General features: G+C 36.8%; 1 protein-coding gene across 2 annotated transcripts; it reads right to left on the reverse strand.

The window, feature by feature from the left end:
* Positions 1-6998: 6998 nt before the first annotated feature.
* On the reverse strand, positions 6999-17616 carry LOC143030673 (uncharacterized). 2 transcript variants are annotated; one of them, XM_076193851.1, is made up of 2 exons: positions 17284-17616; positions 6999-9238 (listed from the first exon to the last, which is right to left on the reverse strand). In XM_076193851.1, the coding sequence occupies exon 2, from the start codon at positions 9089-9091 to the stop codon at positions 7883-7885; it is 1209 nt and encodes a 402-aa protein (XP_076049966.1). In that variant the 5' UTR covers positions 9092-9238; positions 17284-17616; the 3' UTR covers positions 6999-7882. The 2 variants fall into 2 exon arrangements, with proteins under 2 accessions (XP_076049966.1, XP_076049965.1); XM_076193850.1 differs by having other exon boundaries at positions 17024-17616.
* Between the last annotated feature and the right edge of the window lie 1957 nt (positions 17617-19573).

A 19573-nucleotide genomic window follows, 5' to 3' on the forward strand; every position in this document is an offset into this window, starting at 1 on the left:
AATACAGGCGTATGTCAAAAGCGAAAATCTCGATATGATAGGAATAACTGAGACATGGTTAAATGGTACAGAGTTCGAAGCTGAATTTAATATTGCGGGATTTAAACACTTTCATCAGGATAGAAACCAAAAGAAAGGTGGGGGTGTTCTATTGTACGTTAAAAACAATGTTCATGCTTGTGTTTTAGAGAAAGTGAAACAGGATGCATATGACAGTTTGTGGGTTGAGTTAACCCAAACAAATGGACAAAAAATGAATATAGGTGTAATATATAGGCCAAAGACATTATCATTAGCAGACGACAAACTGTTATTTCAAGAACTGTCTAGTTTCTGCAACCGGGATTTATTGATAATGGGTGATTTCAATTTTACTGACATTGATTGGATGACCCTTGAACATGGCCATATAGGTAGTCGCTTGATTGATTTTCTTGGTGACAATTACTTAATTCAGCATGTAAAAGAGCCCACAAGATATGGAAACTTACTCGATTTATTAATCACTAGCCGCGAAAGCATGGCAACTGATGTAGAAGTCGGTGAATCTGTTGCAAATAGCGATCACAACTTAGTCAGATTCAAACTCCTAAACAATTTTAGAATAGATACTTGTGCTTCTAAAATACCCGATTTCAGTAAAGCTCAGTTCATAGAACTACGTCAGGAGCTTCAGCTTACAGATTGGGAGGCAAAATTAAACGAAAGGCCTGTAGATCAGATGTGGGAAATATTTCAAAATACGCTCACTAAGATGATTCAAACTTACATTCCTTTTAAGGACAGACGTCCCCCAAATCAGGCTCGCCCAAAGTGGCTCGACAAAGAAACTGAAAAAAGTATTGCTAAAAAGAGACAGGCTTATAAGAAATATAAGTGCTCGGGTGCATCTAATGACTATGAAAGTTATGTATCAATACAGAGAGATTTAAAAAAGACAATAAGAAAAAGAAAACGACAATACGAAATGAACATCGCTGAGAAATCCAAAGAGAATCCCAAAGAATTCTATAGTTACATTAGAGATAAAAAGGTTGTTAGGAATCACATTGGTCCACTATTATCTGCTGACGGTCAACTTGAATATTCAAATGAAGGAATGTGTAATCTCTTAAACAATTATTTTAGCTCGGTATTCGTAAACGAAACACCTCAAAGTGAACTCCAAACTGAAACCTGTGAAAAGTCTGGGGTAAACTTACTCACTACGGTAAATATAACAAAAGAAACAATTAAAAGGTGTATAGACAAACTCAAAGTTAATAAAACACCAGGGCCTGACGGTTGGCATCCAAGAATCTTAAAGGAAATGAAAAATGAGATTGTTGTTCCATTAGAAATTATTTTCAAGAATTCCATCATATCCGGAGATGTCCCAAGAGAATGGAAGCTAGCTAACGTTACTCCCATATTCAAAAAAGGTGACAAAAAGAAACCAAATAACTATAGGCCTATTAGTTTGACTTCGATCGTAGGAAAAATAATGGAAACTATCATCAGAGATGCTATCGAATATCATTTAGAAAGTAACCGTTTGATAAATGATAGCCAACATGGTTTCAGACGGAAACGTTCTTGCGTGACTAACTTACTCGAATTCTACAACACAGTTGTCTCGAATTTTGACAAAAGAAACAATATAGATTTAATATATCTAGACTTTGCAAAAGCTTTTGATACCGTCTCACACGAAAGACTTCTTACTAAATTAGCTTTGCATGGAATAAGTGGTAGCCTATTAGGTTGGACTAGTAATTGGTTGAAAGGTCGAAAACAGAGAGTTGTTTTAAATGGAAAAACTTCTGGATGGAAAAGTGTTGCAAGTGGAGTTCCTCAGGGTTCCGTTCTTGGGCCACTTCTATTCATAGTATATATAAATGATATAGACCATGGACTAAAATCTACTGTTTCCAAATTTGCTGATGATACAAAACTGTGCGGAGTGGCAAATGATCACTCAAACCAATTAGATATTCAAGAAGATTTAGATCAATTACAGCAATGGTCTGAAAAGTGGCTAATGAAATTTAACACAAGTAAATGCAAGGTAATGCACATAGGTAAAAATAACAGCAAGTACGATTACAAGTTATTTGGAAATTCGTTAACAAAAGTGGATAGTGAAAAAGATCTCGGCGTAATTATCAGTAACGACCTCAAATCATCCAAGCAGTGTATTTCAGCCTCTGAGAAAGCAAATAAGATTCTGGGATTGATTGCGCGATCTTTTGATTTCAAAAGTCCATCACTCATTAACAAGCTATATAAATCGTTAGTTCGTCCACATTTGGAATATGCTGTTTCCGTATGGTCACCGAATCTCATTAAAGACATTGACAGACTGGAAAAAGTACAACGGCGAGCCACAAAACTGATTCCAAATATCAAAAATAAATCATACGAAAATCGACTTAAGCACATGAATCTGTTTTCCCTAAAAAAGCGTAGACTCAGAGGTGACTTGATACAGGTCTTTAAGATTTTAAAGGGAATTGACAACATCAAAAGTGACCAAATTTTCACATTGAATGAGAATCAGACAAGAAACAATGGTCTCAAACTGTCCGGAAATAGATTCAATTTGGAAGTAGGTAGAAACAACTTTGCCAACCGTGTAGTTAATGAATGGAATAAACTTCCTGCACAGGTAGTGCAATGTAGTTCAGTTCGAAGCTTTAAGAATCATTTAGATAAATACCTAAGTAAGATGCTGTAATTATTATAATTTATGTTATATTATTTGTTTTTGTTTTGTTATAATTTGTCTGTCTGATTTTCATTTATTATTAGTTATATGTCAATTTATTATCATTTACTATTTACCTGTTTGTTTGTTATTCAACTATACCAATGCATTTATTTATGTATTTTAATTGTTGTTTACATTGTTATAGTTTTAATTTATTATTAATATGATTTTTTTTTTTTTTTTGCATCCGACCTAGATATGGATCAAAAGGTCTCCTGTCGGCATGCTTTGCCTTTGTAATCCTTTGTAATTACAACAGAACCTGAAATTGTAGATAAAATTGAATACAAGACACCATTTGGAAAGAGTGACCACATACTAATAGAGGCTCAACTAAAGGAAGAAATATATATGGAGAGAAATGAAAAGTACAGAAAAGGAAGATTGATACACAACAAAATAGATTTTGGAAAACTAAAGAAATTCTTTCAAGATGCAAACTGGGAAAAAATCTACATTGAAGAAACAAAAGTGGAAGAGAAATGGACGATCTTGATTGAAATCTATAATGAAGGAGTGAATGGGTATGTACCAAGACAGAAACAAAAGGTGTACATTAAATGATGGTTCAACAGAATATGCAGTGAGGCGAAGGATAGAACAAAGCTTGGAAAAGATGGAGAAAAGATTAAAAAATAAATGGAAAATGGCAAATATATATAAACTATAGAAATGAATATGTAAATGTGTCCAGAGAGGAAAAAGAAATAGAAAAATGTAGACATCAACCCAAACTATTCCATAGATATGTGAATGGTAAATTTAAATATAAACAGAAAATCATGAAACTACGCCAAGAAAATACAGAATACACAAAAGATCTAGAAATGACAAAAGTCATGAACTATCACTTCAAGTCGGTTTTCACTAAAGAAAAAGTACAGCATTGGAACGAAGGGAGTGAAGTGTGATTTCCCCCCATGAGGGAAATATAATAACACAAAAAGAAATAAATGATCAATCAACAATCGCACAGCTCAGACAGAATTGCAAACTGGATACCAGAAGAATGCAAAGAAGAAATAATGGACGAAATATACAACATAATAAGTTGCTCACTCAAAAAAGAAAAAATACCAAAGGACTGGGAAAAATTCCAACATTGTACCAATATATAAAAGAGGAAACAAGAAAGAACCAACTAATTACAGACCGGTCTCCATAACAAGCACTGTAGCCAAAATTTGTGAGAAAATCATCAAGAATAGATGGGTAAAACACCTGGAAGAAAACAATAAAATCAAGACAATTTGGATTCAGACAGGGAAGATCATTTACCATAAATTTAATTGGTTTCTACTCAAGACTAATAAATATATCACAAGAAATGAATGGATGGGCTGATTGTGCTTTTCCAGACTTACAAAAAGCCTTCGACAAAGTACCACACAAAAAATCTTTTAAAAAATTGGAAAACATTGGAGGGATACAAGGCAACCTACTAAGTTGGATGGAGGATTTCCTGCATGGTAGAAAATTGAGAGTAGTGCTCAGAGAAAAGAGTTCAAGGTTGAGAGGTGATTATTGGAGTTCCACAGGTATCTGTATTGGCTCCAGTAATGTTCCTTATTTATGTGAATGGCATGGATGAAGATGTGAAATGTTCATGAGTTTCTTTGCAGACAATTCTAAATTGTTCAGGAAAGTGAAAACTGAAATGGAGTGTGAACTACAGAGAGACCTAAACAATGTTTGGAAATGGGGTCAGAAGTGGAAAGTGGACTTCAACATTAAGAAATGTAGGATAATGGAGTTCAAAAAAATATAAAAAAAATCAGGACAATTGGAACTAAAAAAAATATATATCAGGACAATATGCAATTGGAACTAAATAAAGAGAGTGGGATCTGAAAAAGACCTGGGAGTAATTATCTCAAACTACTTGTCCTCTGATAAACAAATAAACAAAATTGTCGGAGAATTTTATAACTTGCTAAGATCAATAAAAGTGGTGTTTACCAATTTAGATGAAGAAATTATTAAAAAGAAATACTAGTCACACTAATGAGGCCTAGACTGGAGTATGTTATGACATTATGGTAACCCAGTACCTAAAAGAATATAAAGAAAATTGAAAGAATCCAGAGAGCGACCACGAAAATGGCCCCAGCACTTTCAAACTTGTCATATGAAGAGAGACTGGTTAAATTTGGAACAAAGAGGAGATTGAGGTAACCTACTGACCATCATGAAAGACACATAAATACTTGATAGAGAGGACTTGCTAAATTGGAGAAAGAGAAACACAAGAGGACATGGGAAAAAAAAAAAAAATAGTTATAGAAGATATCTGAAAAAAAAAAAATCCACAGAGTGGTGGACGCTTGGAACAAACTGGACAAAACGATAGTGTGTGCAAAAAACATACATGAATTTAAGAACAAACTAGACACTGTGAGATACAAAGGTGGAACACCATGAACATAGCTCCCTTTCCCATGAGACACAACTAGGTAAATTCAACTAGGTAAAATACAAATAAACATGGTGTGATCGAAAGAATCTCTTTGGAAAATTTGTGAAATTTGTAAAGTGCGACTGTGACCACAGGTACTCTCTCCCAAAGATATAGAAAATTTTAGGTTAGGTTTGATAGGAAGTAGAGGAACTAAACATTGGATAAATAGCCAGAAGGTTAGATTGTAAGAATCCAAGTCCTCCTAACTATGCCATTAGGTATTGAATTATATATGCTAGCTAGTATATCATTGTTTCAAAGATGATAATCCATGACGGTTTTTAGTTCAGATACCTTAGACCAAATTGTGTTTACTGTAATTTTTTAATATAATACCTACATATACTTTTGTTCTATTTCTGTTACAATTTAATAATTGAGTGAAAACTAGTAATATTCTTTAATTACCCAATCTGGACACTGCTACAATAAGTAACGTTAAAGTGGCTTTACAGGAGAATGGAATAAAATAGTGTTATTCAATAAAAGTGGCGTTTACCTATTTAGAAGAAATTCTTTAAAAAAAAAAAAAACATTATTCACACTGGAGTATGTTGCGATATTATGGTCACCCAGTACCTAAAAGAATATAAGGAAAAATGAAACCAGAGAGCAATCACGAAAATGGTCCCAGCACTTCCAAACTTGTCATATGAAGAGTGGCTAAATTGATATTGCCGACTTTGGAACAAAGAAGAGAGGGGACCTACTGACCATCTACAGAATCATGAAAGGCACAGAAATACTTGAGAGGACTTACTAAATTGGGAAAGAAACACAAGAGGACATGGGAAAAAACTTGATAGGATATAGAATCTGAAAAAAAAAAAAAAAAAACGGTTCAGCAGAATCCGCTCTAGATAGGAACTCCAACTCTCCAACTCGGATTTTGGCTCGAACTCATCGACTTTCCACCTATCCCACGATACTCATGCAATCTCACTAAAATTCATCAAAGTACAGCAACAGATTCTTTTCCCTCAACAATCCGCTCAATCTTCTCAAACATTTGCTATGGGGCCTGTGAAACTAAAGTATTATATATCATTGATAAACGAGTCACCAATGAAGGCGAATGGTAATCGACTTCGTTTTGACTGACCCCTCTCAACCCTACAATGGGCAGTGGGAGTAGCAGAGGGACGCTGCACAGGTCCCAGAACCTAAGCCACCCTGGCCCCCTAAAATACATGGCTCATAAACTCGTGGGTGTATGCCCTGAAGTTACCGCTTTCATTGGTACATCAAAACATAACTTACTCAGCACTGCGAGAAACACATTGACCACACGCCACCAAGGCGGTAAACCTAGGTCTCTTAATCCAACACTCGCCAATAGCCACTTGTGCGAACGTTTGGTCCCAGGACATAAACCCACTTCTGGAATTGGTAGAGTTTAATGTCCTGGGCTAATGAAACGTAAATTGGGAGGAAACTACACATGCTCTGTTAAACTTCTCGATGTGTGGTGGGTTCCTCTCGGCCGAAATAAAATCTTGTTGGATAGGTTAAATAATACATTTTTAACCGCAGTAGAGTCACACGTCTTTGTTTTTTACAAGACAAATACATTTATTCAAGGACTAACAAGCGGTAATGTTTTAGCATTTAAATGAATAGTTTCAACTCCAAGTATGTATTGCGTTTTCAAGTAATCATATACTCCTCCCATATAGATAAGATGTCACATTAGAAAACTGTCGCAAAGGACACACTAGAAATGTTTCTTGCCTGTGTGGGTTGCCATGTGCCTTTTGAGGTGACGTTTCATCAATTTTTAAAGAAAAGATGCAATTTTTTTTATTTATTTCATATATAGGTTAACACACTTTTATTGAGAATACACTTCGGGAAGGTTTCTCCACTGTATGGGTCACTGTACGACATAAATATTGATGTTTTGTGAAGAAAAAAAACTGCAAAGGTCATTTCAAATACTTTTTATCGTGTGCAGATCTTCACATGTCTGTCAAGATTCTTTATTGAGAGCTGCAATGGAAATGTCACATTGAAAAGGTGTTTCCCCTCGGTGAATCTTCAAATTAGTTTGTGTAAGAAAGATTTAACATAAAGGTCACACAAGGCCTCTCCCTTGTGTGGGTCCTCGTGCAAGCTTTTAGATAAGGATTTGTCATGAGAGCTGTGAAGTGGAAGTCACGATTGAAAGGCTTTTTTCCCGTGTGAGTCATCATATGATATTTGAGAGGACCCATTACCCTCAAAGTTGCTTCGCAATAGTCACTGAAAAGGTTTCTCTCCTACGTGGGGTCGTCATGTGCCTTTTGAGAATATGTTTTCCTCTGAAAACTACGTCGCAAACCTAAAGGATTCTCTCCTGTGTGGGTCATGTGATATTCAAGGTCACATTTCACTATGAGAGCTGTACCGCATAGGTCACATAGGAAAGGTTTCTCTCCTGGGTGGGCCACCATATGGTTTTTGAGATGATGCCTTCCTCTGAAAGGTGTATTCCAAAGTTCACACTTAAGAGACTTCTCTTCTGTGTGAGTTGTGACATAATCTCAGAGATTTTAGTTTAAGAAAAGTGCGTAGCTAAAGTCACAATTGGAAGGATTCTCTCCTGTGTGAATCATGGCACGAATTCAAATGTTTGACTACATTGCCAAAGCTGCGTCACAAAGGTCACGTTCGAAAGCTGTGTCGCAAAGGACACACTAAGAATGCTTCTCTCCTGTGTGGGTTGCCATGTGCCTTTTGAGGTGATGCTTCATTCTGAAATCTGCCTCGCAAAGATCACATTTGAAAGGCTTCTCTCCTGTGTGGGTCATCACGTGACGTCGAAGACTTAAGGTTGCCGTGAAGGCTGCGTTGCAAATATCACATTTGAAAGGCTTCTCTCCTGTGTGAGCTATCATATGACATTTGAGAGCACTCGTTCTTTTGAAAGCTGCGTCGCAATGGTCACACTTGAAAGGTTTTTCTCCTGTGTGGTTCATCACGTGATACCGAAGAGTTACCTTCGTTGTGAAAGCTGAGTCGCAAAGGTCACACTGGAAAGGTTTCTCTTCTGTGTGGGTCATCATGTGACGTCGAAGATGTGCTTTTAATTTGAAAGCTGCGTCGCAAAGGTCACACTGAAAAGGCTTCTCTTCTCTGTGGGTTATCATGTGACATTTCAGATCACCCGTTCTTGTGAAAGCTGCGTCACAAAGGTCACACTGGAAAGGCTTCTCTCCTGTATGGGTCATCACATGACATCGAAGATTTGTTTTTGTTATGAACGCTGCTTCGCAAAGGTCACACTTAAAAGGCTTCTCTCCTGTATGGGTCATCACGTGACATCGAAGAGTTGCCTTTCTTGTGAAAGCTGCATCACAAAGGTCACACTGGAAAGGCTTCTCGCCTGTGTGGGTCATCATGTGGTCTTTGAGAGTTGACCTTTTTCTAAAAAACGCGTCGCAAAGCTCACACTTGAAAGGTTTCTCTCCTGTGTGGGTCATCTGATGATGTTCAAGGTCAACTTTGGCAAAGTAAGCTGCATTGCAAACATCACACTGGAAAGGCTTCTCTCCTGTGTGGGTCGCCATATGTTTTTTGATATTATGCTTCATACTGAATACTACGTCACAAAGTTCGCACTTGAAAGGCTTCTCTCCAGTGTGGGTTATCACGTGACGCTTGAGATGCGATTTTAATTTGAAATCTGCTTCGCAAATGTCACACTTGAAAGGCTTCTCTCCTGTGTGGTTCATCATGTGATATCGAAGAATTGCCTTTGTTGTGAAAGGTGCGTCGCAAAGGTCACACTTGAAAGGTTTCTCTCCTGTTTGGTCCATCATGTGACAACGAACAATTGCTTTTGTTGTGGAAGCTGCGTCGCCGCAAAGGACAAAATGGAAAGGTTTCTCTCCTAAGTGGGTCATTATATTCTTTTTGAGACAACTACTCTTATGGGAGACATCTGCATCACGTGAGCCTCATCGGGATGCTTTTTCTCCGGCGTCAATAGCGGAAGTATAGGATTTAAGGTCAACTCCCCCAAGGAAAATCTGGATTGTTAAATCCTGATCCTGAAAATAAAAACTAAAGCTTTTATACGTCTGCAATAATTTGTAAATAATAAGAAACGTGTTGAATATTGAATATAAAGTTGGAATTAAACATATCATTTTAATTACCCAATTCCGTATAAACACACTATGATAAATTCATATGTCGTATGAAATACTGAGAAATAAACAGAACAATAGGTTTGTTTCATTTGGCATTACCAACACCATCTTAACACAAGCTTTTCAACACTCCTAGCAGAGAGAGCCAAATATGTTTGCTGTCATTTGGCATATGATCATCTATAAGTACAATGACCCATCTGGGTTCCAATTTTGGCAACAATTTTTCCCATAGTGGCGGAGCAGTTTCGTGACAGACAAACTATGGCAGGCAGGCAGTCAGACAAGCTGAACTTCTCAGATCCCTATACTACAGGCGTGCGGTACATCGGCATTTACCCAAATTTCAATAACAAACCCATCAGGTTGTGAAAGAATTCTGGTTTCATATGTTGGTTTCTGTGGGAAGTATTGGAATGAATTGCTGTGCCAGAGGTCACTAGAGGCGACAGTGGTGTAATCAGTAAGCACGCCTGCCCGGTCAGTTGGAGGTCCCGGGGATCGATTCCCGGGGGGGGGGGGTGCCAGCTTTTCAGTGACACGCTCCCTATCACGCAACTGCTCGTTGGTAGTCTGGGTGACTAAGGTTTGTGAGATGCCTCTTCCGATCTTGATGTCCTGATGATAGCTATCGATTTTACTGACATTTATTGGATGTCTGTCACGACAACTACATAGCGCAGTATGGGAAAGAATATACATGACTTGGTAATGCACTCAGCCTACTGGTCACTTGTTGCAAAAATATGTTAACCGGTGGAGGTGGCGAAAACAATGCCTCAATTAGGCTCTAACCACAAAATAAGAATCACAAACACTGGCACATGCAGTATGTGATATCTGACTTCAGAAAAGATCACCTTGTCAAAGGATCCTCACACAATTGACTGGAAGGAAATTGAGTGTGGAAAACCAACATATCATATTATCTGAAGTTACATTCCATTTACGGATGTAAATCCTAATATTTGCAAGACACCCATTAGGCGAATTCGTGTTTTTTATACAAAAATGTTCCTGTTGATTTGGTCGAATAGGATGTTGTGTTTCTATCGGAAATAACTTGTTTGTACTAACCGTCTCCCCCCGCGCCCAAGCCCCTTACCACTAAAGTCTGGGAAATAAACATTTTGAGTAAGACAAGCGTGCAAACCCAGTCATTTACGAGAGAAACGACGGCAACATTTGTACCGCCAGATAATTGAACATAATTTTCGTTTAATTGCATTTTTCTACAAAAATATATTAGCGAAATCGCTAGGCATTATGGGTGAACTAACTCCACCCCTCCGTGACGTCATTAGAACGCATTCGGATGTAAACATAGACTGGGAATTGACGAGATAAACACCATATGAGGACGGAGCCTTTATTTGTACGACGTTTCGCTTATTACAGCTTTTTCCTCATATTACAGCTCCGTCCTCATATGGTGTTTATCTCGTCAATCTTGTCGGCAAACTGCCACTTTTAAGCATAGAATGGGAACCTTAGATTTAGGAGATTGAGAAAAACCCACACCCTCCAGTTCAGGATTCCATTAGAGGAATAATTTAGGGGGTGTTATGAGATGTAGATATTATATCGAGAAACGAAATAACAAAGTCTTGAGTGATAGTACGAAGCGGTAGTCGGTAGTTCGCTAGCCATGCTGTGTTTCACGTGTGGGCATGGGTAGTCTAAGCCCGGAACCCCCTACATAACAGGTATATTAATACTCTCAGCCATTCTAAGTTATCTGTGAAATGAGTCTAAAGCCCGGAACCTCCCCCCACCATCATAACAGGGAGAAAATGGGTTGATGGAGTATAACCAAACATATGTAAACGCACCCGAGCTTCCGAGCTAACAACATCTACGAACTTGAGCTTCGAAGGAAGACGAAAATTCTCAATAGTGCAAGGAAAACAGGAGGCTTGGTTTGTAGTGAATGGGAGGGGGAGCAATTGTGATCACTCAAAATTATTTCTCTGCAGTGTTAAATTGATTTAATGAGAGGAAATGCAAGAAAATCAAAACGATAATTTCGAGTCGAATGTCTTTCAAAAGCAGAGCCATCTAGGTCTAATGTAAATAGAGGATTTGAAACGCCAGGAAGGTTTGGACTGTATAATGAAGACCCCTTTTCTGGTTTTGGTAGGCACGAAAGAAGAAATTTGAGTCGAATCATAGATATGGAAATGGAGTTGAGTAATAATAGAAAATGGTGGGAGAACGAATTCATAGAACAATAAGATATCTGATCCGAAGAAATAAAATTCTGAACTAAGAAATGAGCTAAAGGGATTAAAAACCTATATAAGGGAAGTTAAACGTGGAAATGAAAAGATGAAAACTAATTATACTACCAATAGTGAGAACTTAAAAAAGAGGTAAGTAACAAAAAATACAAGAAATGGCTGAAAGAATTGAAGAAACCTTAGGTGAAGAAAGTATGCAAAAATCAAGAAATCTAATGAAAACAGAGAAAATGAAGAAATTGCTTTTAAAGAAATAGTACAACAAATACAGGAAAATGAAAAGGATACACTCATTCAAGTAATTAAAGAAAATGCAGTGGATAGAAAAATATAATGTGGTGTATGGACTAAAAGGAAAAACATGGTCTGGTGAGATACACGAGAGAAAAGGCAGAAAAGGAAAGGGCAATATCAATTCTAAAAGAAATACAAGATGGTGACCAGGAAGTAGAGAAAGATATAGACAATATTTTAAGGAAAGAAATCGACCCCTAAAGATAACACTAAGATCACAAACGGTAGTAGAAGACATGTTAGAAAAAGCAAGTTGGCAAGGAGCGAACATTACAAGATATGGATAAAAATAGAAATGAATGCTGAGGAAATAGAGAAAAGACACTAAAAGGTGAAGCTAAGGAAAACTGCAGAGAGAACGGAGACCGATGGCAAGTAGTTCTATTAGAGGGGTCATAGACATGTGGCTGAGAAAGTGGTACATCAGAGTGGGCAAAACAAAAACAGGAAAATGGGATGGAGAAAGAAAAAATTAAAAGTGGCCTATACTAACATTGGCGGGTTAATCTCTGGATTGAATGAACTAAACAATTACCTGTCAGATGAAAAACCAGACATAATGGGGATTGTGGAGAAGAAATTAAGGTGTCAAATACCGCCTAATAATGTTGGACACGGTTTATACAATTATTTTATTAAAAACAGAAATGAGAAACTTGGATGAGGAATCATGTTTTTGGCAAAGAAAAACTTAAATGTGACAAAGGTTACTGAGGGTAAAAACAATGTGGAAATGATCACGATATAAGTCAAAGACAGAGACATGAAAAGTAGAAAGATTGTGGTGATTTATGTGCCCCCCAATAACGGGCTCTTTGAAAGAGAGCGAGCATTCAAGGATGCTAGATGGTGCAAGGCATTCATTAAACGAGATACTAAAGGATGGAGGTAACCTGGTACTTATGGGGGATTTTAACTGCAAAGAAATCTGTTGGGAGATGACAGTGAAGGGTGGAGAGGATCTATGGTGAAATGTACAACTGAACATGACCATGGAACATACAATGACACAATGGGTCAATGAAAATACCAGATACAGAAGTAATGAAGAACCGTCAGGACTGGATTTAATAATTACAACAGAACCTGAAATTGTGGATAAAATTGAATACAAGACACCATTTGGAAAGAGTGACCACATACTAACAGAGGCTGAACTAAAGGAAGAAATATATATGGAGAGAAATGAAAAATACAGAAAGGGAAGATTGATATACAACAAAATAGACTTTGGAAAACTAAAGAAATTCTTTCAAGATGCAAATTGGGAAAAAATCTATACTGAAGAAACAAAAGTGGAAGAGAAATGGGCAATCTTGATTGAAATCTATAATGAAGGAGTGAATGGGTATGTACCAAGACAGAAACAAAAGGTGTACATTAAATGCTGGTTCAACAGAATATGCAGTGAGGCAAAGGATAGAACAAAGCTTGGAAAATATGGGGAAAATATTGAAAAATAAATGGAAAATATATATAAACTATAGAAATTAATATGTAAAAGTGTGCAGAGGAAAAAAACTATGAAAATGACATCATAGAAAAATGTAAACATCAACCCAAACTATTCCATAGATATGTGAATGGTAAATTTAAAAATAAACAGAAAATCATGAAACTATGCCAAGAAAATACAGAATACACAGAAGATCTAGAAATGACCAAAGTCATGAGCAATCACTTCAAGTCGGTTTTCACTAGAGAAAAAGTACAACATTGGAACAAAGGGAGTGAAGTATGATTTTCCCCCATAAGGGAAATAATAATAACATGAAAAGAAATAATTGATCAATTAACAATCGCACAACTCAGACAGAACTGCAAACTGGTTACTAGAAAAATGCAAAGAAGAAATAATGGACAAAATATACAACATAATAAGTTGCTCACTCCAAGAAGAAAAAAGACCAAAGGACTGGGAAGAATTCCAACATTGTACCAATACTTAAAGAGGAAACAAGAAAGAACCAACTAATTACAGACCAGTCTTATCAACAAGCACTGTAGCCAAAATGTGTGAGAAAATTATCAAGAATAGATGGGTAAAACACCTGGAAGAAAACATTATAATAAAATCGAGACAATTTGGATTCAGACAGGGAAGATCATGTACCACAAATTTAATCTGTTTCTACTCAAGACTAATAGATATATTACAAGAAATGGATGGATGAGCTGATTGTGCTTTTCCAGACTTACAAAAAGCCTTCGACAAAGTACCACACAAAATAATTCAAAAAATTGGAAAACATAGGAGGGATACCAGGCAACCTACTAAGTTGGATGGAGGATTTCCTGCATGGTAGAAAATTGAGAGTAGTGCTTAGAGAAAAGTGTTCAGGTTGAGAGGTAATTATTGGAGTTCCACAGGTATCTGTATTGGCTCCAGTAATGTTCCTTATTTATGTGAATGGCATGGATGAAGATGTGAAATGTTCATGAGCTTCTTTGCAGACAATTCTAAATTGTTGAGGAAAGTGAAAACCGAAACGGAGTGTGAACTACAGAGAGACCTAAACGAGATTTGGAAATGAAGTCCAAAAAAGAAAAAGAAAAAAAAAAAAATCAGGACAATATACAATTGGAACTAAGCAAAGTGGGATCTGAAAAAAACCTGGGAGTAATTATCTCAAACGACTTGTCTTCTGATAAACAAATAAACAAAATTGTCGGATCTTATAACTTGCTAAGATCAATAAAAGTGGTGTTTACCAATTTAGATGAAGAAATTATTCAAAAGAAATACTAGTCACACTAATAAGGCCTAGACTGGAGTATGTTATGACATTATGGTCACCCAGTACCTAAAAGAATATAAAGAAAATTGAAAGAATCCAGAGAGCGACCACGAAAATGGCCCCAGCACTTTCAAACTTGTCATATGAAGAGAGACTGGTTAAATTTGGAACAAAGAGGAGATTGAGGTGACCTACTGACCATCATGAAAGACACATAAATACTTGATAGAGAGGACTTGCTAAATTGGGAGAAGAGAAACACAAGAAGACATGGAAAAAATAAATAAAAAAAGATAGTTATAGAAGATATCTGAAAAAAAATCCACAGAGTGGTGGACACTTGGAACAAACTGGACAAAACAATAGTGTGTGCAAATAACATACATGAATTTAAGAAAAAACTAGACACTGCAAGATACAAAGCTCCCTTTCCCATGGTGTGATCAAAAGAATCTCTTTGGAAAATTTGTGAAAATTGTAAAGTGCAATTGTGGCCACAGGTACTCTCTCCCAAAGATATAGAAAATTTTAGGTTAGGTTTGATAGGAAGTCGACGAACTAAACATTGGATAAATAGCTAGAGGGTTAGATTGTAAGAATCCAAGTTCTCCTAACTATGCCATTAGGTATTGAATTATATATGCTAGCTAGTATATCATTGTCTCAAAGATGATAATCCATGACGGTTTTTTGTTCAGATACCTTGGACCAAATTGTGTTTACTGTAATTTTTTATAATACCTACATATACTTTTGTTCTATTTCTGTTACAATTTAATAATTGAGTGATAACTAGTAATATTCTTTAATTACCCAATCTGGACACTGCTACTATAAGTAACGTTAAAGTGGCTTTACAGGAGAATGGAATAAAATAGTGTTTATTCAAGAAGTAGTAGAGTCAAGTTATGTGTTATTGGGGAGCATTTGGGTGTTGGCAGTCATTACTACTAAAATAATTAGACTTAGTTTTATACTTCCCAAATCACCATTATATATAGACATATTTGATTTTCCTCATAGGTGGCGCTCTTGAATGAACACTGTTTTAAAGAGGCGTTATATACATCTCATCCATCTATTCATTAAACATTTTGGTGTCACCATTGGCACTACATTTTTGGCAGCAGCTGTGCCATTTTAGCACTAGACATGGTTAGATTAAGCTATAAAAACAACCACATTCTTCCACTTACTTGTACCATACCTAACCTAAGCAGTCTCAGTCTCTCTCACTTTTCAGAGAGATCTGGTTTAAAGATTTTTAGTGGCATTTGTATGTTTTGTCTCTTGTGTCTGATACAAGCTTTGTGCCTCACCACTGTCCTTTCTCCCATCTTACAGTCTTTAACAAGATTTGTAGGTCTTACCAAAACAAATATACCCATCTAGGTAGACCAACTGAACTTTGTAAATAAATTGAGCCACGAACCCTGGCATCCTATCTGGTTTCTCTGGGGAGCTGAAAGATATATATATACTGTATATATATATATATATATATATATATATATATATATATATATATATATATATATATATATATGTATGTATATGTATACACATGTATACATACACACACACATACATATATCTAATATATATATACATTTGTACATATATATATGATGTACTTGAAAAAGCTGTCATAAGCGATACGTTGTACAAACAAAGGTTCCGTCCTCACATGGTGTTTAACTCGTTAGTCTTGTCGGCAACTGCTACTTACGTGAAATATATATATATATATATATATATATATATATATATGTATATATATATACACATATATATTTGTATATATATATGTATATACATATATATATATATATATATACATATATATATATATATATATATATATATATAGATATATGAGTACCACAAATTAATAGTAACGTCGGCAGCGAGGAAAAAATAAAAAATAAGATGGGCATATTTATATACCAAGAGTTAGGTTAGGTTACACTACAATAGATGACAAAGAACTCTTACTTATATCATTGGATAGCTCTTATCATTCTGACCATTTCTAAACCACTGCATAAGTATCACAAATTAATGATGACACTGTTTTTTGAAGCTGAACTTATTGGTATAATAAAGATATTAGCTGGTCTCAAGGCTGCAAAAGTCTTCCTATATCATCGGCCACCTTTTATCACTCTGAGTATTCTAAACCCCAGATGTAAGAAGTGCAAAGTAATAGTAACATCTGTAGTGATTAAATCAATAAATATATCAATAAGACTGGTAAACATCTCCATATTTACCTACTTTTACACACGTTAAATTTCAATTGTTATTTGAAAGTGTTTTAAAACCTCTATATATAGTAAACTACTTCCTAGTTATTAAAGGGCTACTGGTACTTGAAGTGCCTTCACTGTAATTTGAGTATTCTAACCCACCTGCACAAGTTGTGAGACGCTGGGCTTCTTTCAACACTTTTTTCAGAATAGTCAAAAGGCACAAAGATTTAAGTAGCCTGTGCATGTTTTATTTCTTGTAATTTATGTGACTTTTGTGGCATGCCACTATACTTTCTTTCACCCAATATTGTTTTTAACAAGGTTTGTAGGGCATAAAAAATACCACTGTAGGTGGACCAGCGATCTACAATTTCTTGATAAACACTGTACTTTTCAAGTAAATATACGTAGCCGCTTACCACAATATCCCAATTGCTTCCTCTAGAGCACAAATATAATGATTAGATACTTTACGATCGTTACTCCAATACCCTTTTTATAAGGTACTTTATAAAAGAAATGAAAACAGAAGAAGCAGCGCACACCAGCAGTGAAGACACCAACAATCATTGGGAAGGACTCGTCACCTTAGCCAAAACAACAGGGGAAATTATAGTGGCAACGAGAGAAATTCGCTAGTGACAGCGACGTTAATCTGATATTTCTTATGACAGTCGCATGTAGGATTTGAACCAACTGCTTCAGCCACCGAAACAAAAGAAAACAGAGAAAACTAGACGGGAAATCGCCAGTCTGAGACAATCAACAAGACATCTCCGGATCATCATGATCCCAGAGGAAAATATGAAAAAAGTATCCACAATTTTATCAAAAATGTATCCGTAGAAATACTGAAAAGTATCCAAAAATATCCAAGTATTTTCTTACAAAGTGTTTAATATGGAGGTTAATTCTTGAATATAATAAGTTGCATTATTGGATTTTCTCACACCGTAGCCCTTACAGTACGATTGATAGTCATATTCTTTTCGCTTGGCGCTTCTTGACAGACCGAAGCAGGTGTACAGACACAGTCACACAGAGTCATTTTCCCTCACACTTTTCTTAATCCCATAAAACGGCAACACTGACTGGCTGGGTTTGGAAAAATGGGTGAGCATCTTGCAGCTGACAAACTGCTTGTACTGGTGGGCCTCGGAGTTGGGAATTTGATATGAATGAGGGAGCAAAAGGGCTCATTTAGGCCGTCAACAAATTCAAAAGAAATGTCAGTGACGTTTGACTGAAATACAAAGGAAAAAATTCCGATAAGATGGTGAACTACATAAGTATCCATTTCCATACAAAAATGCACAAAAAGTATCAAATTTTGACCTCGTCATTCAATTTTGCATCGTAAATATGTATGAGTAGCATCGAACTGAAAGTTTATTCCAGTCATTAACTACACGGTTGGCGAAGTTGTTTCTATCCACTCCCAAATAAAATATATTTCCTGGCAGTTTGAGGTCATGATTTCTAGTTCCATATCCGTGTCCACGAGAATCATGGAATACTTACCGATATCATGTTATGCCCTGTCTTCCTAGAGGTTGACACTTTACGGACACAACGACCGGTGGACAGGGGGAACTGAGAGAATCTGCTGCCTTCGTTGTCGTTTTATTAAACTTCAAAACTATTGGTACACTAAATCATACATAATCAAGATATCTCAACTTGCTTATACCCTCGTCCGTGGCGCTAACCCAATCACGCACGCCCACTCCAACCTTGACTTACTTCTTGACTCCCCCTCTTCTCATACTTAGGTAACTGGATTGATGTCATTTCGCTAATTTTCAACAAAAAAATGCAATAAAGGACTCTTTCTCCCTCGACATACACCAATCCGTTCCATTTGCTCTTTTCAAGTATCCGCTACTAAATTTATTAACGTAACTCAATTACTATACCCCATTATAAAACGAGTCACCAATGAAGTCGAATGGTAATCGACTTCATCTCGACTGACCCCCTTTCAACCGTACAAAGGGGGTTGGGGCTGGCAGAAGGATGCTGCACAACGAGATATGGACCAAAAGGTCTCCTGTCGGCATGCTCCGCCCGAAGCCAACGGACGCACGGCCATCTCAAGCCACCCTGGCTCCCTCAACCACTTGGCTCGTAAACCCGTGAGTTTATGTCCTCAACTTACCACCTTCATCGATGCTCCATGACGGTGCCATCTTTTCAGTATCATTCCCTATCACGCAATTGCTTGGGTGGAAAGCGGAGAGAAATGGTTGGAGATGTGTGTGGAGCAGCAGATGATGGTTGGAAGCAATCTCCTCCGAAATGATAGACTGGGTATTTATTGGCCCCTTGGGTACTCGCACAGACCACTTTGGAGACCCCTAGTCTAGCCAGTGCTCAACGAACATGTATCACACGACCTCTGCCAATAGTTCTACTCTATTGGCGTCTAAAACGGATGAATATCTTGAGTTCCGGGTGGCTGGAGACTCTATGGATTTCATCCTGCGATAGAACACCGGTCCTCACCATGGACAGGATCTCCTGTTTGTTTGTTTGTTTTTCACTGTAAATTCTGGCCATTCATTGGCTCATGATATCCAAACACAATGGAAGATGCCTCTTTTTATCTCGATAGCCTGATGATAGCTATGGAAAAGAATATACATGACATGGGAATGTACTTAGCCTACTGGTCACTATGTAAGAGGCTGCTAGATAAAGGTAGACAAG

The sequence above is a fragment of the Oratosquilla oratoria genome, chromosome 12 (assembly GCF_046742065.1).
Source record: "Oratosquilla oratoria isolate Oo_2021 chromosome 12, ASM4674206v1, whole genome shotgun sequence".
Classification (NCBI taxonomy): Eukaryota; Metazoa; Arthropoda; class Malacostraca; order Stomatopoda; family Squillidae; genus Oratosquilla; species Oratosquilla oratoria.

Coding starts and splice junctions, on each gene's coding strand:
- LOC143030673 (XM_076193851.1), bottom strand. CDS start 9,091: ATGACCCACTTAGGAGAGAAACCTTTCCATTTTGTCCTTTGCGGCGAC.